This window comes from Siniperca chuatsi, linkage group LG22 (genome assembly GCF_020085105.1).
Source record: "Siniperca chuatsi isolate FFG_IHB_CAS linkage group LG22, ASM2008510v1, whole genome shotgun sequence".
Lineage (NCBI taxonomy): Eukaryota > Metazoa > Chordata > Actinopteri > Centrarchiformes > Sinipercidae > Siniperca > Siniperca chuatsi.
The window spans coordinates 24,138,012-24,155,511 of record NC_058063.1 but is presented as its reverse complement, the minus strand read 5'-3'; the positions used below and the strand labels follow the sequence as shown (position 1 = coordinate 24,155,511).

Sequence of the window (17,500 nt, the reverse complement as noted above, 5' to 3'; positions counted from 1 at the left end):
CTGGGAAAACGGAGAAATGCGACGGGAAGAAAGAAACGAAAGAGAAAGAAGAATCTGTGCTGGCGTCTCAGATCCTGGAGGCAGCGAGGAGGCTGATGGAGAGACGACGGCTGGAGATCTACCTGAAGGAGTGTGATGTCACCATGGAGCAGAGCAACATGCCATACAGGTGAGACAGCTAGTGAGACAGGTAAGAGATGAGTGATGTAGCTAGTGGGACACGGTGGACAGGTACTAATATATCAAAGCACATTCAATATTTCTAAAACATTTAGGTTTAAAACACTTCCACCGTGGCACTGAGCGATAACATGCCAACATGCAGCTGTTGTCTAGTGTCAGTCAGCTGTCAATCAGCTGTCAATCAGCTGTCAATCAGCTGTCAGTCAGCTGTCAATCAGCTGTCAGTCAGCTGTCAATCAGCTGTCAATCAGCTGTAAATCAGCTATCAGTCAGCTGTCAATCAGCTGTCAGTCAGCTGTCAATCAGCTGTAAATCAGCTGTCAGTCAGCTGTAAATCAGCTGTAAATCAGCTGTCAATCAGATGTCAATCAGCTGTCAATCAGATGTCAATCAGCTGTCAGTCAGCTGTAAATCAGCTGTAAATCAGCTGTCAATCAGCTGTCAATCAGATGTCAATCAGCTGTCAGTCAGCTGTCAGTCAGCTGTCAATCAGCTGTCAGTCAGCTGTAAATCAGCTGTCAATCAGCTGTCAATCGGCTGTAAATCAGCTGTCAGTCGGCTGTAAATCAGCTGTAGTTTGGCTGTAGTTTGGTTGATTTGCATCAGATCTGATTGGTCAGCAGTGTGTGAGCAGGTTGTAATGACACTGACTGACCACCGGAGGGCGCCGAGATACTGCAACTACACTTTATTCTTTATTTTAGATCATTTATTTTCTGTATTTTACGGTGACGGACATTTTTTTCATTTCATGTTCTCACTGAGACAGGCGCTGGTTTTATTCACACCTTCATACTGGTTATACTGGATTCTGATTGGCTCCTGAAGCTGCTGATTCACGGCTCTATAAAAGACGCTATAAAAGACTTTGTGATCCAATCGTCCATCAGCTGTGTGTGTGTGTGTGTGTGTGTGTGTTACTGTGTGTGTGTGTCTTCATCCAGAGCAGAGATGAAGGTTGAATCAGCATCATCTCTATCCAACAGCACAATATAACAGCATACAAACACATTAAATACAGTACAGATACATCTGACAAAAATACTAGTACTTCCAAACGCAGTAGGCCTACTGATACCTTCCAACACAGCACAGATATATCCAAGCACAAAATAAAACTTCCTAACACTGCAGTACCTCTAAACACAGTACTAATACATCTAAACACAGTACTAATACATCTAAACACAGTACTAATACATCTAAACACAGTACTAATACCTCTAAACACAGTACTAATACATCTAAACACAGTACTAATATATCTAAACACAGTACTAATACATCTAAACACAGTACTAATACAGCTAAACACAGTACTAATACAGCTAAACACAGTACTAATACCTCTAAACACAGTACTAATACCTCTAAACACAGTACTAATACATCTAAACACAGTACTAATACCTCTAAACACAGTACTAATACAGCTAGACACAGTACTAATACAGCTAAACACAGTACTAATACCTCTAAACACAGTACTAATACCTCTAAACACAGTACTAATACATCTAAACACAGTACTAATATATCTAAACACAGTACTAATACATCTAAACACAGTACTAATACAGCTAAACACAGTACTAATACAGCTAAACACAGTACTAATACCTCTAAACACAGTACTAATACATCTAAACACAGTACTAATACCTCTAAACACAGTACTAATACATCTAAACACAGTACTAATACAGCTAAACACAGTACTAATACCTCTAAACACAGTACTAATATATCTAAACACAGTACTAATACATCTAAACACAGTACTAATACATCTAAACACAGTACTAATACCTCTAAACACAGTACTAATACATCTAAACACAGTACTAATATATCTAAACACAGTACTAATACCTCTAAACACAGTACTAATACAGCTAAACACAGTACTAATACCTCTAAACACAGTACTAATACCTCTAAACACAGTACTAATACATCTAAACACAGTACTAATATATCTAAACACAGTACTAATACATCTAAACACAGTACTAATACCTCTAAACACAGTACTAATACAGCTAAACACAGTACTAATACCTCTAAACACAGTACTAATACATCTAAACACAGTACTAATACCTCTAAACACAGTACTAATACCTCTAAACACAGTACTAATACATCTAAACACAGTACTAATACCTCTAAACACAGTACTAATACCTCTAAACACAGTACTAATACATCTAAACACAGTACTAATATATCTAAACACAGTACTAATACCTCTAAACACAGTACTAATACATCTAAACACAGTACTAATACCTCTAAACACAGTACTAATATATCTAAACACAGTACTAATACCTCTAAACACAGTACTAATACATCTAAACACAGTACTAATACATCTAAACACAGTACTAATACATCTAAACACAGTACTAATATATCTAAACACAGTACTAATACCTCTAAACACAGTACTAAAACATCTAAACACAGTACTAATATATCTAAACACAGTACTAATACCTCTAAACACAGTACTAATACATCTAAACACAGTACTAATACATCTAAACACAGTACTAATATATCCAAACACAGTACTAATACCTCTAAACACAGTACTAATACAGCTAAACACAGTACTAATACAGCTAAACACAGTACTAATACCTGCAGTACACACACAAAATACTACAGATTGGACAAATACTACAAGTACCGTCGTTCCATAATTTCTGGTACTTTTAGTAGTAACAGTAGTCTGTGATGTCATAGTGACGTCTTAACTCTGATTGGTGCCCAGGAAGCAGATGCAGAAGAGAAGTCCGCTGTGTGTGTGTGTGTGTGTGTGTGTGTGTGTGTGTGAGAGCAGCTGGTGGCAGGATCTGATCAATACCTGATCAATATGTAAATAAACGGACTGATGTCACTAATGGTGTCACACAGACAGATGTTGCATTCTGAATCTCCAGGGACACGCCGATCAAAACGGCAGGTTTCTAATGGGAGTTCTGCATGGGGGGTTTGATGAATAAAGACAAGGAGTTCTGTTGAGAACAAAGAGGGACTGAAACAAGCGAGACACAATCAGAAATACTTTATTGATCCCCGAGGGGAAACGCTTTAACTCGTTATTACCAAAAAGGTAATACAAGAAAGAAACAATAGAAACAATTAAGAGACAGTAAAGCCAGCTCTCCCTTCGAGGGGCAGTCTGAAGTCCTCTTAGTGTTAAACTGACAGACTTCCTATGGAAGTTCTGCACTGGATGAATAAAGAAATCATTTCAGCAGAGAACAAAGGCTGATACTCGCACGCAGTTAGTGTAGATATAAAACTACATTATGCAGCTTTAAAAATAGTAAAACCAAGGAAATTACATTGATTTGTATTGAAATCAGGTAAAATAATGTGACGTTGACTCAACAGTGAAGCCAGATAAGCTCCACTGAGGCTGGACTCCTGTTCCAGGAGCTGGACCTGGACTCACGGAGCAGACACCTGGGATCAGACTTCAGGTGACAGGACGAGAAACCCGAAACAAGACGAGAACAAAGGAGAGTTTACAGCTGATTTATTTTCTGCACGAACTCGGAGTTCAGTGGGCAAAATAACTGAAATGTGTGGAAGAGGGAGCCCACGCGTTAGAAAGGATCCTGCTGGACCAGAACAGCAGAGGAGGCCACTGCTGTAATCCACATTAGTGACAGCAAGCCTTCAGCCTCAGGCCTCACTCTGGGTTCAGCTCTCACGGGACCAGTAGTGTAGTACGAGTGTGATGGAGAGGAGGGGGAGGGGGAGGAGGAGGAGGGGGAGGAAGAGGAGGGGGAGGGGACTGACCTGAATCCTACTGAGATGCTGTGGCGTGACCTTAAAAAGGCAGTTCATGCTCGAAAACCCTCCAATGTGGCTGAATTACAACAATTCTGCAAAGATGAGAGGTTGCAGTTGTTGCTGCTAAGGGTGGAGCAACCAGTTATTAGGTTTAGGGGGGAATCACTTTTTCACACCGCTGTAGACACACATATACTGACTAAAGAACGTGCAGATGTTCACTGTAGGCTCATGTCGGTACTCTCAAAGCCAAATTACCAACCTGGCAAAGTGTGTAACCCCCCCCGGCCCCCGGCCCCTGAGGGCCCCAGCTTCACCGCAGTATTATTCTAGTTTAAAGTGTGCTCATGTGGTGCATATTCCTAATAAAGCGGACTTTAATGAAGTAAATATTATTAAGTATAGCAGCAGTGGTTGCAGTGGAGCTGATAGGAGCTCAAAGGATACGTGCTGGGGGCCGGCAGGAGCCTGAACGCTTCCCCCGGGGCCCCTGACACCGTGATCTGGGGTCTACTGGTGCATGACATGTACTTCTGTGTAACTGTGTCTGTGTTTCATCACTGAAGTAAAGCTTGAACAAACACAATGTGATGGTGTCTTCAGAGAGATCCGTCCCCTGTAGTTACCTGTTGTGGCCCTGGACTCTAACCATCAGGTGTCAGCACCGCCTGACTTCCTGTCTGCGGCGCCCAGCTGCGAGCCCATTGGTTCCTGCTGAGGACGTAAAAACACCTCACAGATATACAGTTTCCTGTTTAAAAGGCTCAGTAGTTTCCTCAAACAGCTGCTGATTCACACTCACCTGTTACCTGTTCGTTCAAATATGCCAACTTTACTCTGAAAAACATGCAGACTTTGTTTACGTTGAGATATTACGACTTTTTCCGACTTTTTCCCCAAAATATTCGGACTTCTTCTTCTCCTCTTGATGAAAGAAAAAGGTAACAGCAGACTGCCGCTCCGGCGCCTCGCCCTGTTTCTGTCCCTGCACACCTGTCCTGTGTATATATATATGTCCGGTCACATGATCTAGTATCTGTAACATTATGAACAGGAAGTTTCCACGGTAACAGTGAGGACGTTATAGTGCGTTTCCTGCACAGTGACAGTCAGTACTGCTCTCTCTCTCTCTGTCTGTCAAATGCTCCCTCGCCCAGTGTGCAGCCGACCGAGACGGGAGGGGGAGGAGGAGGGGGAGGGGGGAGGGGAGGAGAGGGGGGGAGGGAGAGGCTCCTCCCCTCCCCTCTCCCTCTCTCTCCTCCCCCCCTCCCTCCCCTCTCTCTCTCAGCAGTAGAGTCCAGAGGACGAGCGCTTGCTTTCCTTGTGGAGATCCACTTCTTCCTTCCTCTCTGTCGCTTTCCCTCCGTCTGTTTTCTGCTGTGGACAGACGGACGCTCTTCACCTTCATCACCTTCATCACCTTCTTCTCCTCCTCCTCCTCCTCCAGCGGCGGGACTGTGTGTCGGACAGGCGACGGGATGCTTTCCACCGGATAGACTGACAGAAAGTTGTAGTGTGTGTGTGTCCTGTACTTTGATTGGCTGATTGATTCAAACCCAGTGAGACTAAGTTTAACATCCCACTCATGAATTCTCACCGTTGTCACCATAGCGACCGGCGACCTTGGCGGCAGCGGCGGTTTCCACATTATGTTTTGTGACTTTAAAGCTATATATATATAAATACATATATATAAAGCTTGTTACCGTAGCGACCAGCATGCAGGTGTCCATAGCGTGTAACGTAGGTGGGGGCGGCGGCGGCGGGGCGAGTGAGCACCAGCTGAAGGAGCGGCGGGTGGCGTTGAACACCAGCAGCGCCCCCGCCTGTCAGTCAAAGGTCAGGGCGGAGCCGGCCAACAGGCACACCCTGCTAGGCCACGCCCACATGAAGGAGGCCCTCGGTCGTCACAGCAACATGAAGTACAGGTGAGAGAGAGAGTGACACAGTGAGACGGTCACATGACCAGACAGGTGCAGTGAGTTGACTCAGGGTCAAGTTTCATGTGTTACTGTGTGTGTGTGTGTGTTACAGTGTGTGTGTGTTACTGTGTGTGTGTGTGTTACTGTGTGTGTGTGTGTTACTGTGTGTGTGTGTGTGTGTTACAGTGTGTGTGTGTTACTGTGTGTGTGTGTGTTACTGTGTGTGTTACAGTGTGTGTTACAGTGTGTGTGTTACAGTGTGTGTTACTGTGTGTGTGTGTTACAGTGTGTGTGTTACAGTATGTGTTACAGTGTGTGTGTTACTGTGTGTGTGTTACAGTGTGTGTGTTACTGTGTGTGTTACTGTGTGTGTTACTGTGTGTGTTACTGTGTGTGTGTGTTACTCTGTGTGTGTGTTACAGTGTGTGTGTTACAGTGTGTGTGTTACTGTGTGTGTTACTGTGTGTGTGTGTTACTCTGTGTGTGTGTTACAGTGTGTGTGTTACAGTATGTGTTACTGTGTGTGTGTGTTACAGTGTGTGTGTTACAGTATGTGTTACTGTGTGTGTGTGTTACTGTGTGTGTGTGTGTGTTACAGTGTGTGTGTTACTGTGTGTGTGTTACAATGTGTGTTACAGTGTGTGTGTTACAGTGTGTGTTACAGTGTGTGTGTTACTGTGTGTGTGTGTTACAGTGTGTGTGTGTGTTACTGTGTGTGTTACTGTGTGTGTTACAGTGTGTGTGTGTTACAGTGTGTGTGTTACAGTGTGTGTGTTACTGTGTGTGTGTGTTACTCTGTGTGTGTGTTACAGTGTGTGTGTGTTACAGTATGTGTTACTGTGTGTGTGTGTTACAGTGTGTGTGTTACAGTGTGTGTGTTACTGTGTGTATGTGTTACAGTGTGTGTTACAGTGTGTGTTACTGTGTGTGTGTTACAGTGTGTGTTACAGTGTGTGTGTTACAGTGTATGTGTTACAGTGTGTGTGTTACAGTGTGTGTGTGTTACAGTGTGTGTGTTACAGTGTGTGTGTTACTGTGTGTGTTAAAGTGTGTGTTACTGTGTGTGTTACAGTGTGTGTGTTACTGTGTGTGTGTGTTACAGTGTGTGTTACTGTGTGTGTTACAGTGTGTGTGTTACTGTGTGTGTTACTGTGTGTGTTACAGTGTGTGTGTTACAGTGTGTGTTACAGTGTGTGTTACTGTGTGTGTTACAGTGTGTGTGTTACTGTGTGTGTTACTGTGTGTGTTACAGTGTGTGTGTGTTACAGTGTGTGTGTGTTACTGTGTGTGTTACTGTGTGTGTGTGTTACAGTGTGTGTGTTACAGTGTGTGTTACAGTGTGTGTGTTACTGTGTGTGTGTTACAGTGTGTGTTACTGTGTGTTACTGTGTGTGTTACTGTGTGTTACAGTGTGTGTGTGTGTTACAGTGTGTGTGTGTGTTACAGTGTGTGTGTTACAGTGTGTGTGTGTGTTACAGTGTGTGTGTTACTGTGTGTGTTACAGTGTGTGTGTTACAGTGTGTGTTACAGTGTGTTACAGTGTGTGTGTGTTACAGTGTATGTGTTACAGTGTGTGTGTTACTGTGTGTTACTGTGTGTGTGTGTTACAGTGTATGTGTTACTGTGTGTGTTACAGTGTGTGTGTTACTGTGTGTGTTACTGTGTGTGTTACAGTGTGTGTGTGTTACAGTGTGTGTGTGTTACAGTGTGTGTGTTACAGTGTGTGTTACAGTGTGTGTGTTACAGTGTGTGTTACAGTGTGTGTGTTACTGTGTGTGTTACTGTGTGTGTGTTACAGTGTGTGTTACAGTGTGTGTGTTACAGTGTGTGTTACAGTGTGTGTTACTGTGTGTGTTACAGTGTGTGTGTTACTGTGTGTGTTACAGTGTGTGTGTGTGTTACAGTGTGTGTGTGTTACAGTGTGTGTGTTACTGTGTGTGTTACTGTGTGTGTGTGTTACAGTGTGTGTGTTACAGTGTGTGTTACAGTGTGTGTGTTACAGTGTGTGTTACTGTGTGTTACTGTGTGTGTTACTGTGTGTTACTGTGTGTGTTACTGTGTGTTACAGTGTGTGTGTGTGTGTTACAGTGTGTGTGTTACAGTGTGTGGGTGTTACAGTGTGTGTGTGTGTTACAGTGTGTGTGTTACAGTGTGTGTTACAGTGTGTGTTACAGTGTGTTACAGTGTGTGTGTGTTACAGTGTGTGTGTTACAGTGCGTGTCACCTGGTCTCAGTGTTTGCGGAGTGGAACTGATCAGAGTATTGATTAGCTGTCAGGTATTGATTACATGCTGATGGCTGAACCTGATCTAGTACTGTGACTCGGGTTAAATATTCATGGTCTGACCTCAGATACTCGTCTGACAGACTCGGGACTCAGTCATATATTGATGACCTGGTTTCAAACCTGATGACTGAATATTGATTAAATAGTTATGACTTGATCTTGGATTGCGAAATAAGTATTGATGATTATGAAGCACTCCGTCTTCGTCCCAGATGTGAAGACGGACGACTAACACTCGGACTCGGACAGGAATATTGATGACTGTAGTTTTAACCTTCATTTATTCCTGATCACATTCGCACTGTTGCCTTCCACTCAGATGTGAATATTGATCATTTGGACCTTTGGACGCACATGTGTACCGATGACTCGGCTTTAGACTCCAGTCTGGTCCCTGACTCGGACCTGAACACGATGATGTTTCAGATCGATCGAGTTCAGACCTCCGTCTGCCTGTCTGTCTGCCTGCCTGCCTGTCTGCCTGTCTGTCTGCCTGCCTGTCTGTCTGTCTGTCTGTCTGTCTGTCTGCCTGCCTGCCTGCCTGTCTGCCTGCCTGCCTGCCTGTCTGCCTGTCTGCCTGTCTGTCTGCCTGCCTGTCTGTCTGTCTGTCTGTCTGTTAAAATACAGTTGAATCATCAGCTGTTGGTATTTTTAGTCTGATGCTGCTTTTTTATTGTTTTTCATCCTGTTTTCTGCCGACTTTCACTTTGGTGTTTGTACTTCCTGTCAAACACACACAACCACACACACACACACTGTAACACACACACTGTAACACACACACACACACACGCACACACACACTGTAGCGTCCTCTACTTTAAATGCAATCTTCACTCCAACAACTGTACTCCCTAATGTATATACTGTACCATCTGGGAGTGTGTGTGTGTTTGTTACAGTGTGTGTGTGTGTGTGTGTGTGTTTGTTACAGTGTGTTTGTGTGTGTGTTAATTAAAAGCAGAGGTTTCATTAGACGCTGTTCCAATCGCACGCTGCTGGCGTGAGATTGGTTGACAGATGATTAGTCAGCGTCGGGCGCTCTGATTGGATTAAAACCTGTGACATCAGTCGGCTGCCTGACCACGACTCCCATCATGCACAGCTGGTCGATGATCTGCCGTTAAGCTTTCCCGTTTTAAAGCAGCGCGGCCGACACGATGAGCATTAAATATGCAGTTGGAGCTCAGACTGAGGCGTGGCTCGTCCCAACAGACACTCTAAAAGCAGCTCACCTGTTCACGCGCACCTTTGTGTCATTTTATACAGTGTTTGATTTCTTTATTTTCTGCATGTTTGTCACTTAAATGTTTCAGATCAAACAAATGTAAATATTAGTCAGAGATAACACAAGTAAACACAGTTTTTAAATGAAGGTTGTTATTATTAAGGGGAAACAAACTCCAAACCTACATGGCCCTGTGTGGAACAGTGATTCCCCTAAACCTAATAACTGGCTGCTCCACCCTTAGCAGCAACAACTGCAGTCAAGCGCTGACCTCTTGACCTCTTTTGTCATCACACTGACGTCATGCAGCTTCACCGACTGATCTGATTGTTTCGCAGGAATCTTGGGAAATCTGGACTGAGAGTGTCCTGCTTAGGACTGGGTGAGACACACACACACACACACACACTGTAACACACACTGTAACACACACACACACTGCAACACACTCTGTAACACACACTCATTTCGCACACAGTCAGTGATGTTCTTTCTCTTTTCTCAGGCACTTGGGTGACATTTGGCTCTCAGATCTCCGATGAGGTACAGTGTGTGTGTGTGTGTGTGTCTCAGTGTGTGTGTGTGTGTGTGTGAGTGTGTGTGCGTGTGTGTGTGTGAGTGTGTGCGTGCTGAACGCATGAACAAACAGTTGCGTCACCATTACTGGAGGTTTCTGCACACAGTAACGTGGGTAACTGTGTGTGTGTGTGTGTGTGTAGATGGCGGAGAGTGTGATGACGGTGGCGTTCGACAGCGGAGTGAACTTGTTCGACACAGCAGAGGTTTACGCCTCGGGGAGGTACAGTACAAACTGTCTGTCTGACTGTCTCACCTCTCTGTAAGTGTCTTTCCATCCACCTGCTTTCACGCACGTTTAGGAAACGCAGGACATTTAAAACAAAAAGGAAATATGACTTAAAAGTGTCTCCTCTTGTGTGAGGAGTAAAAGTTAGTTTAACTCACGTTAACGCTGGTGAAACGACAGCGTCTGCTCTGTAACATGGACACAAAGACTAAAGCCTCCACAGGGGGCGCCGCAGAGCTGCAGGGAGGCAAAGGTACTAAGTTCTAGTAACTAGGTGTTTCTGTTGTCTGATTGGCTCCCAAACAGGCCTATATGTTGGTGTTAGCATGTTAGCATCTATCAGATTAGCAACGACATTTGTTGACTTCCTCCATTTTCACACACAAGTTTCACACCGAGCTGATAAAACGCGAGGACGGAGTTTAAACTGAGGGATGTTAAATCAGCCAACGCCTCCCCTGCAGACAGGAACGCTGTCTGAACGCAGCTTCAGTGACTAAACGACCATTTTCTAGAAATTCAGTTAAACCTTGTGTTAAATTTGCCTTGAGAGGACTAACGTCCGTCTGTCTGTCTCTCAGGGCGGAGACGACTCTGGGAAACATCCTGAAGAAGAAAGGATGGAGGTAAACAGCTCTTTACTGTCTGTCTGTTGCATCGTAGGAAAGGTTTCAGTCGTCCGGACGCTGTCCCAGCGTGGGTGAACGGCCCGCTGCTGGTGAAGGTTGTTGGGTCCGTACGCAGCCTGACGGAGTACCTGCAGACGCTGCTCAGCTAAAAGGATCAGTTAGTGTTGGACGCTGGAGTTAAACATCCGTCCAGAATAAGACGGCGACGCAGTGAGCTGTGGGTAGTAAAGATGATTAGGGACCAGAAAGCATCAGGGTCCATGAGGGAAAAGACTCATGATGTTAAGAGAGGTTTATTTAGCATTTCTGTTTATTGTTACTGTTATTATAGAAAGGCCGTAGCGGACGAATCAGAGTCAGCTTTACTGCCACAGGGAGTTAAACCTGCAGACCTCTGAGATATCAAGCCAAACAAAGCTAACGCAGCCGTTAGACAGACAGGCAGCAGGCGGACACGAAACCGTCCACGGGTCAGATCGCAGCAGAGCGACGACCCCGCAAACGGTGTGACGATAAGGAAGTGCATTTCGTCTCGAAGACGTGACTCAGCAGTTTCTCCCTGCATCAGTCTCTCTCTGCCTCCTTCATCGCGTCCGTTTAATCTCCTCTCCATCGTTTCACTGACGCCTCCTCCCTCCCTCCAGCTCTCCTCCAGCTCCCCTCCGTCTCTCACAGTAAGTGATGGTGACACCACCACAGTACCGCTGCTATAACTCTCTCTCTCTCGCTCTCTGCCAGGAGGTCCAGTTATGTGGTGACCACGAAGATCTACTGGGGAGGACAGTGAGTGCTGCGATCACACCACTCAGCAAGATTTAAACGTTATTACGTGCATAGTACTGTGCAGAAGCATGTTTTATTACCACTGTGGGTAGTAAAGTGTGTGTGTGTGTGTGTGTGTGTTTACAGGGCGGAGACGGAGCGAGGGTTGTCACGGAAACACATCATCGAAGGTAAACAACATTCAAACTTTCGAGTTTGAAGAAAAAGCCTCACGTCACGTTTTGAATGTGTAGTTTTTATGTTCAGAGTTCAGCTTTAGTGTCACGGTGAGCTGCAGCTCGTGGACAATGTTAATGTCTCGCTTAGAGACGTTCAGACTGCAACCAAACAGAACAAAGTTTATAAAAGCAGCACTAAAGGAAGAAAACTACGTCACACACAGCTGTAAAATACGTGTACGGTATCAGTGTGATGCGAAGGCTGTAGGAATGAACGCAGTGCGAAGGTGACAATAATGTGCAAGAGACCAACACAACAGTCTTCACCTATCCTACATTACCCAGAATTCTGATTAGTCATATTATTACATCACTTCCTGTCTGTCAGAGGAGCCTGAAGCCGCTGTCTGCAGTGATGACGTGAGCTAACAGAGATAAACGTGCTACAGGTAGCAGCGCGAGGGAGAGGCAGCTGGCAGCCCTGACTATTGTGATTGGCTGTTTGTTAGTGCAATGCACCCTGGGAGTCGTAGTTGACTTGCCACAGTCTTCTTGTAGCGTTGCCTTATACATCTTCAGCACGGCCGTTCGTCTTCTGCTCTGATGATTCAAACAGAGCTTCGTGTGCACCGGAGGCTGCCTACGAGTCGATACTGAGGGACGTATTTGTCCACCTTCACAGTAATTCAGCTTTAAAACCAGCATGTGATTAGCTGACTGTTTTGCCCCGGGTTTTGCCTCTCAGGCCACATAGAGGCTCTTCCCTCTGATTGGAGGCTGAGAGGAAGACCTGCAGACAAAACTCAGGGCTGCAGAAACATGTCTTTCCACTAAAGGAATAATTGAATGTGTTATTATTTCTATCTATTCTAAGTAGCAGTCTGATTTTTTATTAGACTGCTTTGAATTTGGAAACCTGATAACTAATTCCTTCAGTTCAGAGCGATGGAGACTGTGGAGAAGAGGTGAAGAGGCGAGTGCGAGCAGGTTGGAGCGGGTGGAGGAAAGCGTCAGGTGTGTTGTGTGATAAAAGAGTCTCAGCAGGAATGAAAGGAAAGGTGTTGGAGACGGCGGCGAGACCAGCGATGTTGGACAGCTTAGAGACAGCGGCGCTGAAGGAAAGACAAGAGGCAGAGCTGGAGGCAGCAGAGCTGAAGATGCTGAGGTTCTCTTTGGGAGGGACGAGGACGGACAGGATCAGGAACGAGGACATCAGAGGGACAGCTCATGTTAGATGTTTCGGAGATAAAGTCAGAGAGGCCAGATCGAGGTGGTTTGGACGTGTTCAGAGGAGAGACTGTGAATATATTGGTAGAAGGATGCTGAGGTTGGAGCTGCCAGGCAGGAGGTCTAGAGGAAGACCAGAGAGGAGGTTTATGGATGTAGTGAGAGAGGACAGGAAGCTAACTGGTGCGAGTGAAGAGGACGCAGAGGACAGGGTTAGATGGAGGCACATGATTCACTGTGGCGACCCCTGAAAGGAGAAGAAGAAGAGGAGGATAACTAATTCCTTCTGATATTGATAGATATCAATAAATAAATCTGAACACAGGAAACAGAACTCCGGTCCTCGTCTTACAGTCTGTTCACTCGAACACACAGACTCAGGGAGTGTGGACCGACGAGTCACACACACACACACACACACACACAGTTACACACACACACACACACACACACACACACAGTTACACACACACACACACACACACACACACACACACACACACACACACACAGTCGGTCAGTGTCCTCTGTCAGTTGAGGTCGTTGAGGCTTTAAGAGGCTCAGTCACACCAAGACTGGATTATGAGTTTTACACACACACACACACACACACACACACACACACACACACACACAACACACACACACACACACACACACACACACACACACAGTAACACACACACACACAGATCAGCGTGCAGCATCAATCATCCGTCCCGCTGAAAGCTGCTCAGCTCTGTCTGAAACGCTAAATTTAACCACCAAGAATCTCACAAACTGATCCTGATGCAGCCGAAACCTCCTGAGCGCCTTCCCAACATCTGGCCCCCCTCACATCTGGGCCCCCTCACATCTGGCCCCCTCACATCTGGCCCCCTCACATCTGGGCCCCCTCACATCTGGGCCCCCCCTCACATCTGGGCCCCCTCACATCTGGGCCCCCTCACATCTGGGCCCCCTCACATCTGGGCCCCTCACATCTGGCCCCCTCACATCTGGGCCCCCTCACATCTGGGCCCCCTCACATCTGGACCCCTCACATCTGGACCCCTCACATCTGGCCCCCTCACATCTGGCCCCCTCACATCTGGCCCCCTCACATCTGCAGTCCGGCCTGGCTCTTTGCTCAGAGTCACACTGAACCGAACCTTTGACAGCGGTGGAAGGTAACGGAGTACTTTTACTCAGGTGCAGTACTTCAGTACACATCCGAGGTACTTCAGCGAAGTATTTCACGCTGCGCTGCGTTTGTCTGACAGCTTTTCTTTACACGTTCAGATCAATGATCCTCTTTTACAGCGAGTTCTTACGTATTTCAATATATGTTTTAATTCTTGTAAACAGAATAAATACGATTATTTAAAAGAAAATATATTCCGTACAGATATTTCACACCGGACTGTCTAATAACACAAATACTCTCCAGTGTTAATGCTTTAAATATTAACACAGCGAGCACAGCGAGCCCAACGGCGCTCAGCCAGCTAACATCTGCAGGTTTCACCCAGCTGCTGGCTAACTTAACAAACCCAAAGCTAAAGCACGTAATATCTAAACGTTGTGTAAAGGAAAGAACGTGCACAGAAACACATGAATATCAGTTCATCATCATTAAATCAGCGAACAAAGGAACATTTCTGAAGAGTTTGGTGTCAAACGCTGCGCCTAATGTTCCAATCCTAAATCAGAGATATACACATTGCACATGAATAAGAAATGAATGGTGTCATTTAGCATCATGTGACCTCCCGCCTGCAGGTGGAGCTGTCATATATTCAGCCGGTTGTTTGTCCTGCGGGTGGATGTCCACACCTTTTTCACTTTATAGTGAGGGTTACCTGAACGCCACAGGCTGCTGCCATCAGCTGTAATCTCCTCACACAGCTCAGTTCGTTTACAGACCAAAATAAACATCATTAGATTATTATTATTAGTTTTATTCGATCCAGTGGGGAATTGTTGCCTACGATAAGATACTGTAACTCCAGCCAATCACAACAAGCGATGTCACACATGGCAACATGAAAAGCAAACGTCTGACCTTTGCTTGAAATGTATTTGTGGCGTGCTGTGTGTGAACAGGCCTCTGGACTCCCTTAAACTAACTGTTAAGCCCTCAGCACTGAGGCACGTTAGCATGTTAGCATGTTAGCATGGTGCAAATGTAACGTGAACACGAACATGTATGGAGACAACAGAACCACGTGCACGTTTGTGTACGAGTATAATTAGTCTTCCCTGAGGTGTCAAGTTTGATTAAATCCCTTTTAGTCGCTCTGATCTCCAGCACGCAAACACTCGTCGTCCTTCACAAGGTCGGCCAAACATCTGAGCTCATTCCTGCCGACAGAGCTGTCAGCACATACAGGAGATCAAAAACCGCCACTACACAACAAAATACAACAACAAGCTATATTTAGCTGTAAAAAACACAAAGGAGAGACAGGCAGACACGTGTTCCTTCCTGTCAGCTGTTTTTACAATAAATCTTGTGAAACAGACAGTAAACATGAAGAGTCACAGTAACAGGAGCTGTTAGACGGAGGGAAACATTCAGGTACAGAGTGAGACATCTGTTCACTCAGGTTCCTATCTCTGCTGTGATGTCATTTGACTTTAAGCTGAAGGTTTCATTTTTTAACTTTATTGAACACGTAACAACGAGAACGACAAACACAGCCAGCAGCTTTGAGACAGACTACAAACGACGTGCCCGCATCGTTATACTTCTCTTTGTAGTTCTTTTACATCTCTTTGTAGTTGTTTTGTGTCTCTTTGTAGCCGTTTTACATCTCTTTGTAGTTGTTTTGTGATTCTTTGTAGTTGTTTTATGTCTCTTTGTAGTTGTTTTACGTCTCTTTGTAGTTGTTTTACATCTCTTTGTAGTTGTTTTACGTCTCTTTGTAGTTGTTTTACATCTCTTTGTAGTTGTTTTACGTCTCTTTGTAGCTGTTTTACGTCTCTTTGTAGTTGTTTTACATCTCTTTGTAGTTGTTTTACATCTCTTTGTAGTTGTTTTACGTCTCTTTGTAGTTGTTTTGTGTCTCTCTCTTTGTAGTTGTTTTACGTCTCTTTGTAGCTGTTTTACGTCTCTTTGTAGTTGTTTTACATCTCTTTGTAGTTGTTTTACGTCTCTTTGTAGTTGTTTTGTGTCTCTCTCTTTGTAGTTGTTTTACGTCTCTTTGTAGTTGTTTTACGTCTCTTTGTAGTTGTTTTACGTCTCTTTGTAGTTGTTTTACATCTCTTTGTAGTTGTTTTACGTCTCTTTGTAGTTGTTTTGTGTCTCTCTCTTTGTAGTTGTTTTACGTCTCTTTGTAGTTGTTTTACGTCTCTTTGTAGTTGTTTTACATCTCTTTGTAGTTGTTTTACGTCTCTTTGTAGTTGTTTTACATCTCTTTGTAGTTGTTTTACGTCTCTTTGTAGTTGTTTTGTGTCTCTCTCTTTGTAGTTGTTTTACGTCTCTTTGTAGCTGTTTTACGTCTCTTTGTAGTTGTTTTACATCTCTTTGTAGTTGTTTTACGTCTCTTTGTAGTTGTTTTGTGTCTCTCTCTTTGTAGTTGTTTTACGTCTCTTTGTAGTTGTTTTACGTCTCTTTGTAGTTGTTTTACGTCTCTTTGTAGTTGTTTTACGTCTCTTTGTAGTTTTACATCTTTGTGGTCATTTTGTGTCTGTCGTTGTGTTGTGTCTCTTACGTAAATACATAACTTATGTGCTTTACAAGCTTCCTTGTTCTTAGAGTATAACATTATCTTAATGAACTGCTTGTAACCAAAGACAGTGATGTGTTGTGATTGGAGAACTTGTTATGAATTATTAATGATGAAATCACATTAATAACGTGGAACTCGTTGGATTTAGAAGAGGAATCATTAGTAAAACCAAACAGTAAATGTTCATTAGAAAAGGAAAATAGTTTTGTGAGTAATAAATGTACTGACATCTTGCCAAACTTTGTGAGGGGGCGTTAAAGTTTAAAGCTACGGAGGCCCAAGAAGACCAAATATACAGGAGTGAAAGCTCAGGCATGACAGTGATGCCTGACAGCTGCACTTTGTGATTTCAGGTGTCGTGAGTTTTGTCCTTGAGGCTGAAAATAAAACTGCTTTTGTCACAGCTGATTTAATTATGTTGGCTGTGTGTGTGTGTGTGTGTGTGTGTGTGTGTGTGTGTGTGTGTGTGTTGTAGGTCTGCGTGGATCTCTCTCCAGGTTACAGCTGGATTACGTGGACATCGTCTTCGCCAACAGGAGTGACATCAACGCGCCGATGGAGGGTCAGACACACACACACACACACACACACCTAAAACGAGTAAATCACAGGTTCAGTGCTTCTGGATTTAAATGAACATTCGCTGACTTTTACTGGACATGTAAAGAAACATTCCCAGAGGGGTTTAATAAAGTTTTATGATTCAAATCACAAACAAAATGTTCAACAGAGAGAAAGCGTGCACCCGTCGA

General features: G+C 44.3%; 1 protein-coding gene across 5 annotated transcripts in view; it reads left to right on the top strand.

Moving 5' to 3' along the window:
* Nucleotides 1-17,500, top strand: part of LOC122870158 (voltage-gated potassium channel subunit beta-3-like) — a 35,747-nt gene that overhangs the window by 12,379 nt on the left and 5,868 nt on the right. For 2 of the 5 annotated variants that reach the window (XM_044184053.1, XM_044184055.1), the window contains exons 2-9: nucleotides 5,511-5,924; nucleotides 9,772-9,815; nucleotides 9,939-9,976; nucleotides 10,153-10,232; nucleotides 10,820-10,864; nucleotides 11,606-11,650; nucleotides 11,777-11,820; nucleotides 17,224-17,310. In XM_044184053.1, coding sequence (XP_044039988.1) covers nucleotides 5,716-5,924; nucleotides 9,772-9,815; nucleotides 9,939-9,976; nucleotides 10,153-10,232; nucleotides 10,820-10,864; nucleotides 11,606-11,650; nucleotides 11,777-11,820; nucleotides 17,224-17,310 — 592 coding nt within the window. In that variant the 5' untranslated portion in view covers nucleotides 5,511-5,715. Of the gene's footprint in view, nucleotides 170-5,510; nucleotides 5,925-9,771; nucleotides 9,816-9,938; nucleotides 9,977-10,152; nucleotides 10,233-10,819; nucleotides 10,865-11,605; nucleotides 11,651-11,776; nucleotides 11,821-17,223; nucleotides 17,311-17,500 lie in introns of all 5 variants that reach the window. The other 3 variants (XM_044184050.1, XM_044184054.1, XM_044184051.1) reach the window with 2 other exon arrangements.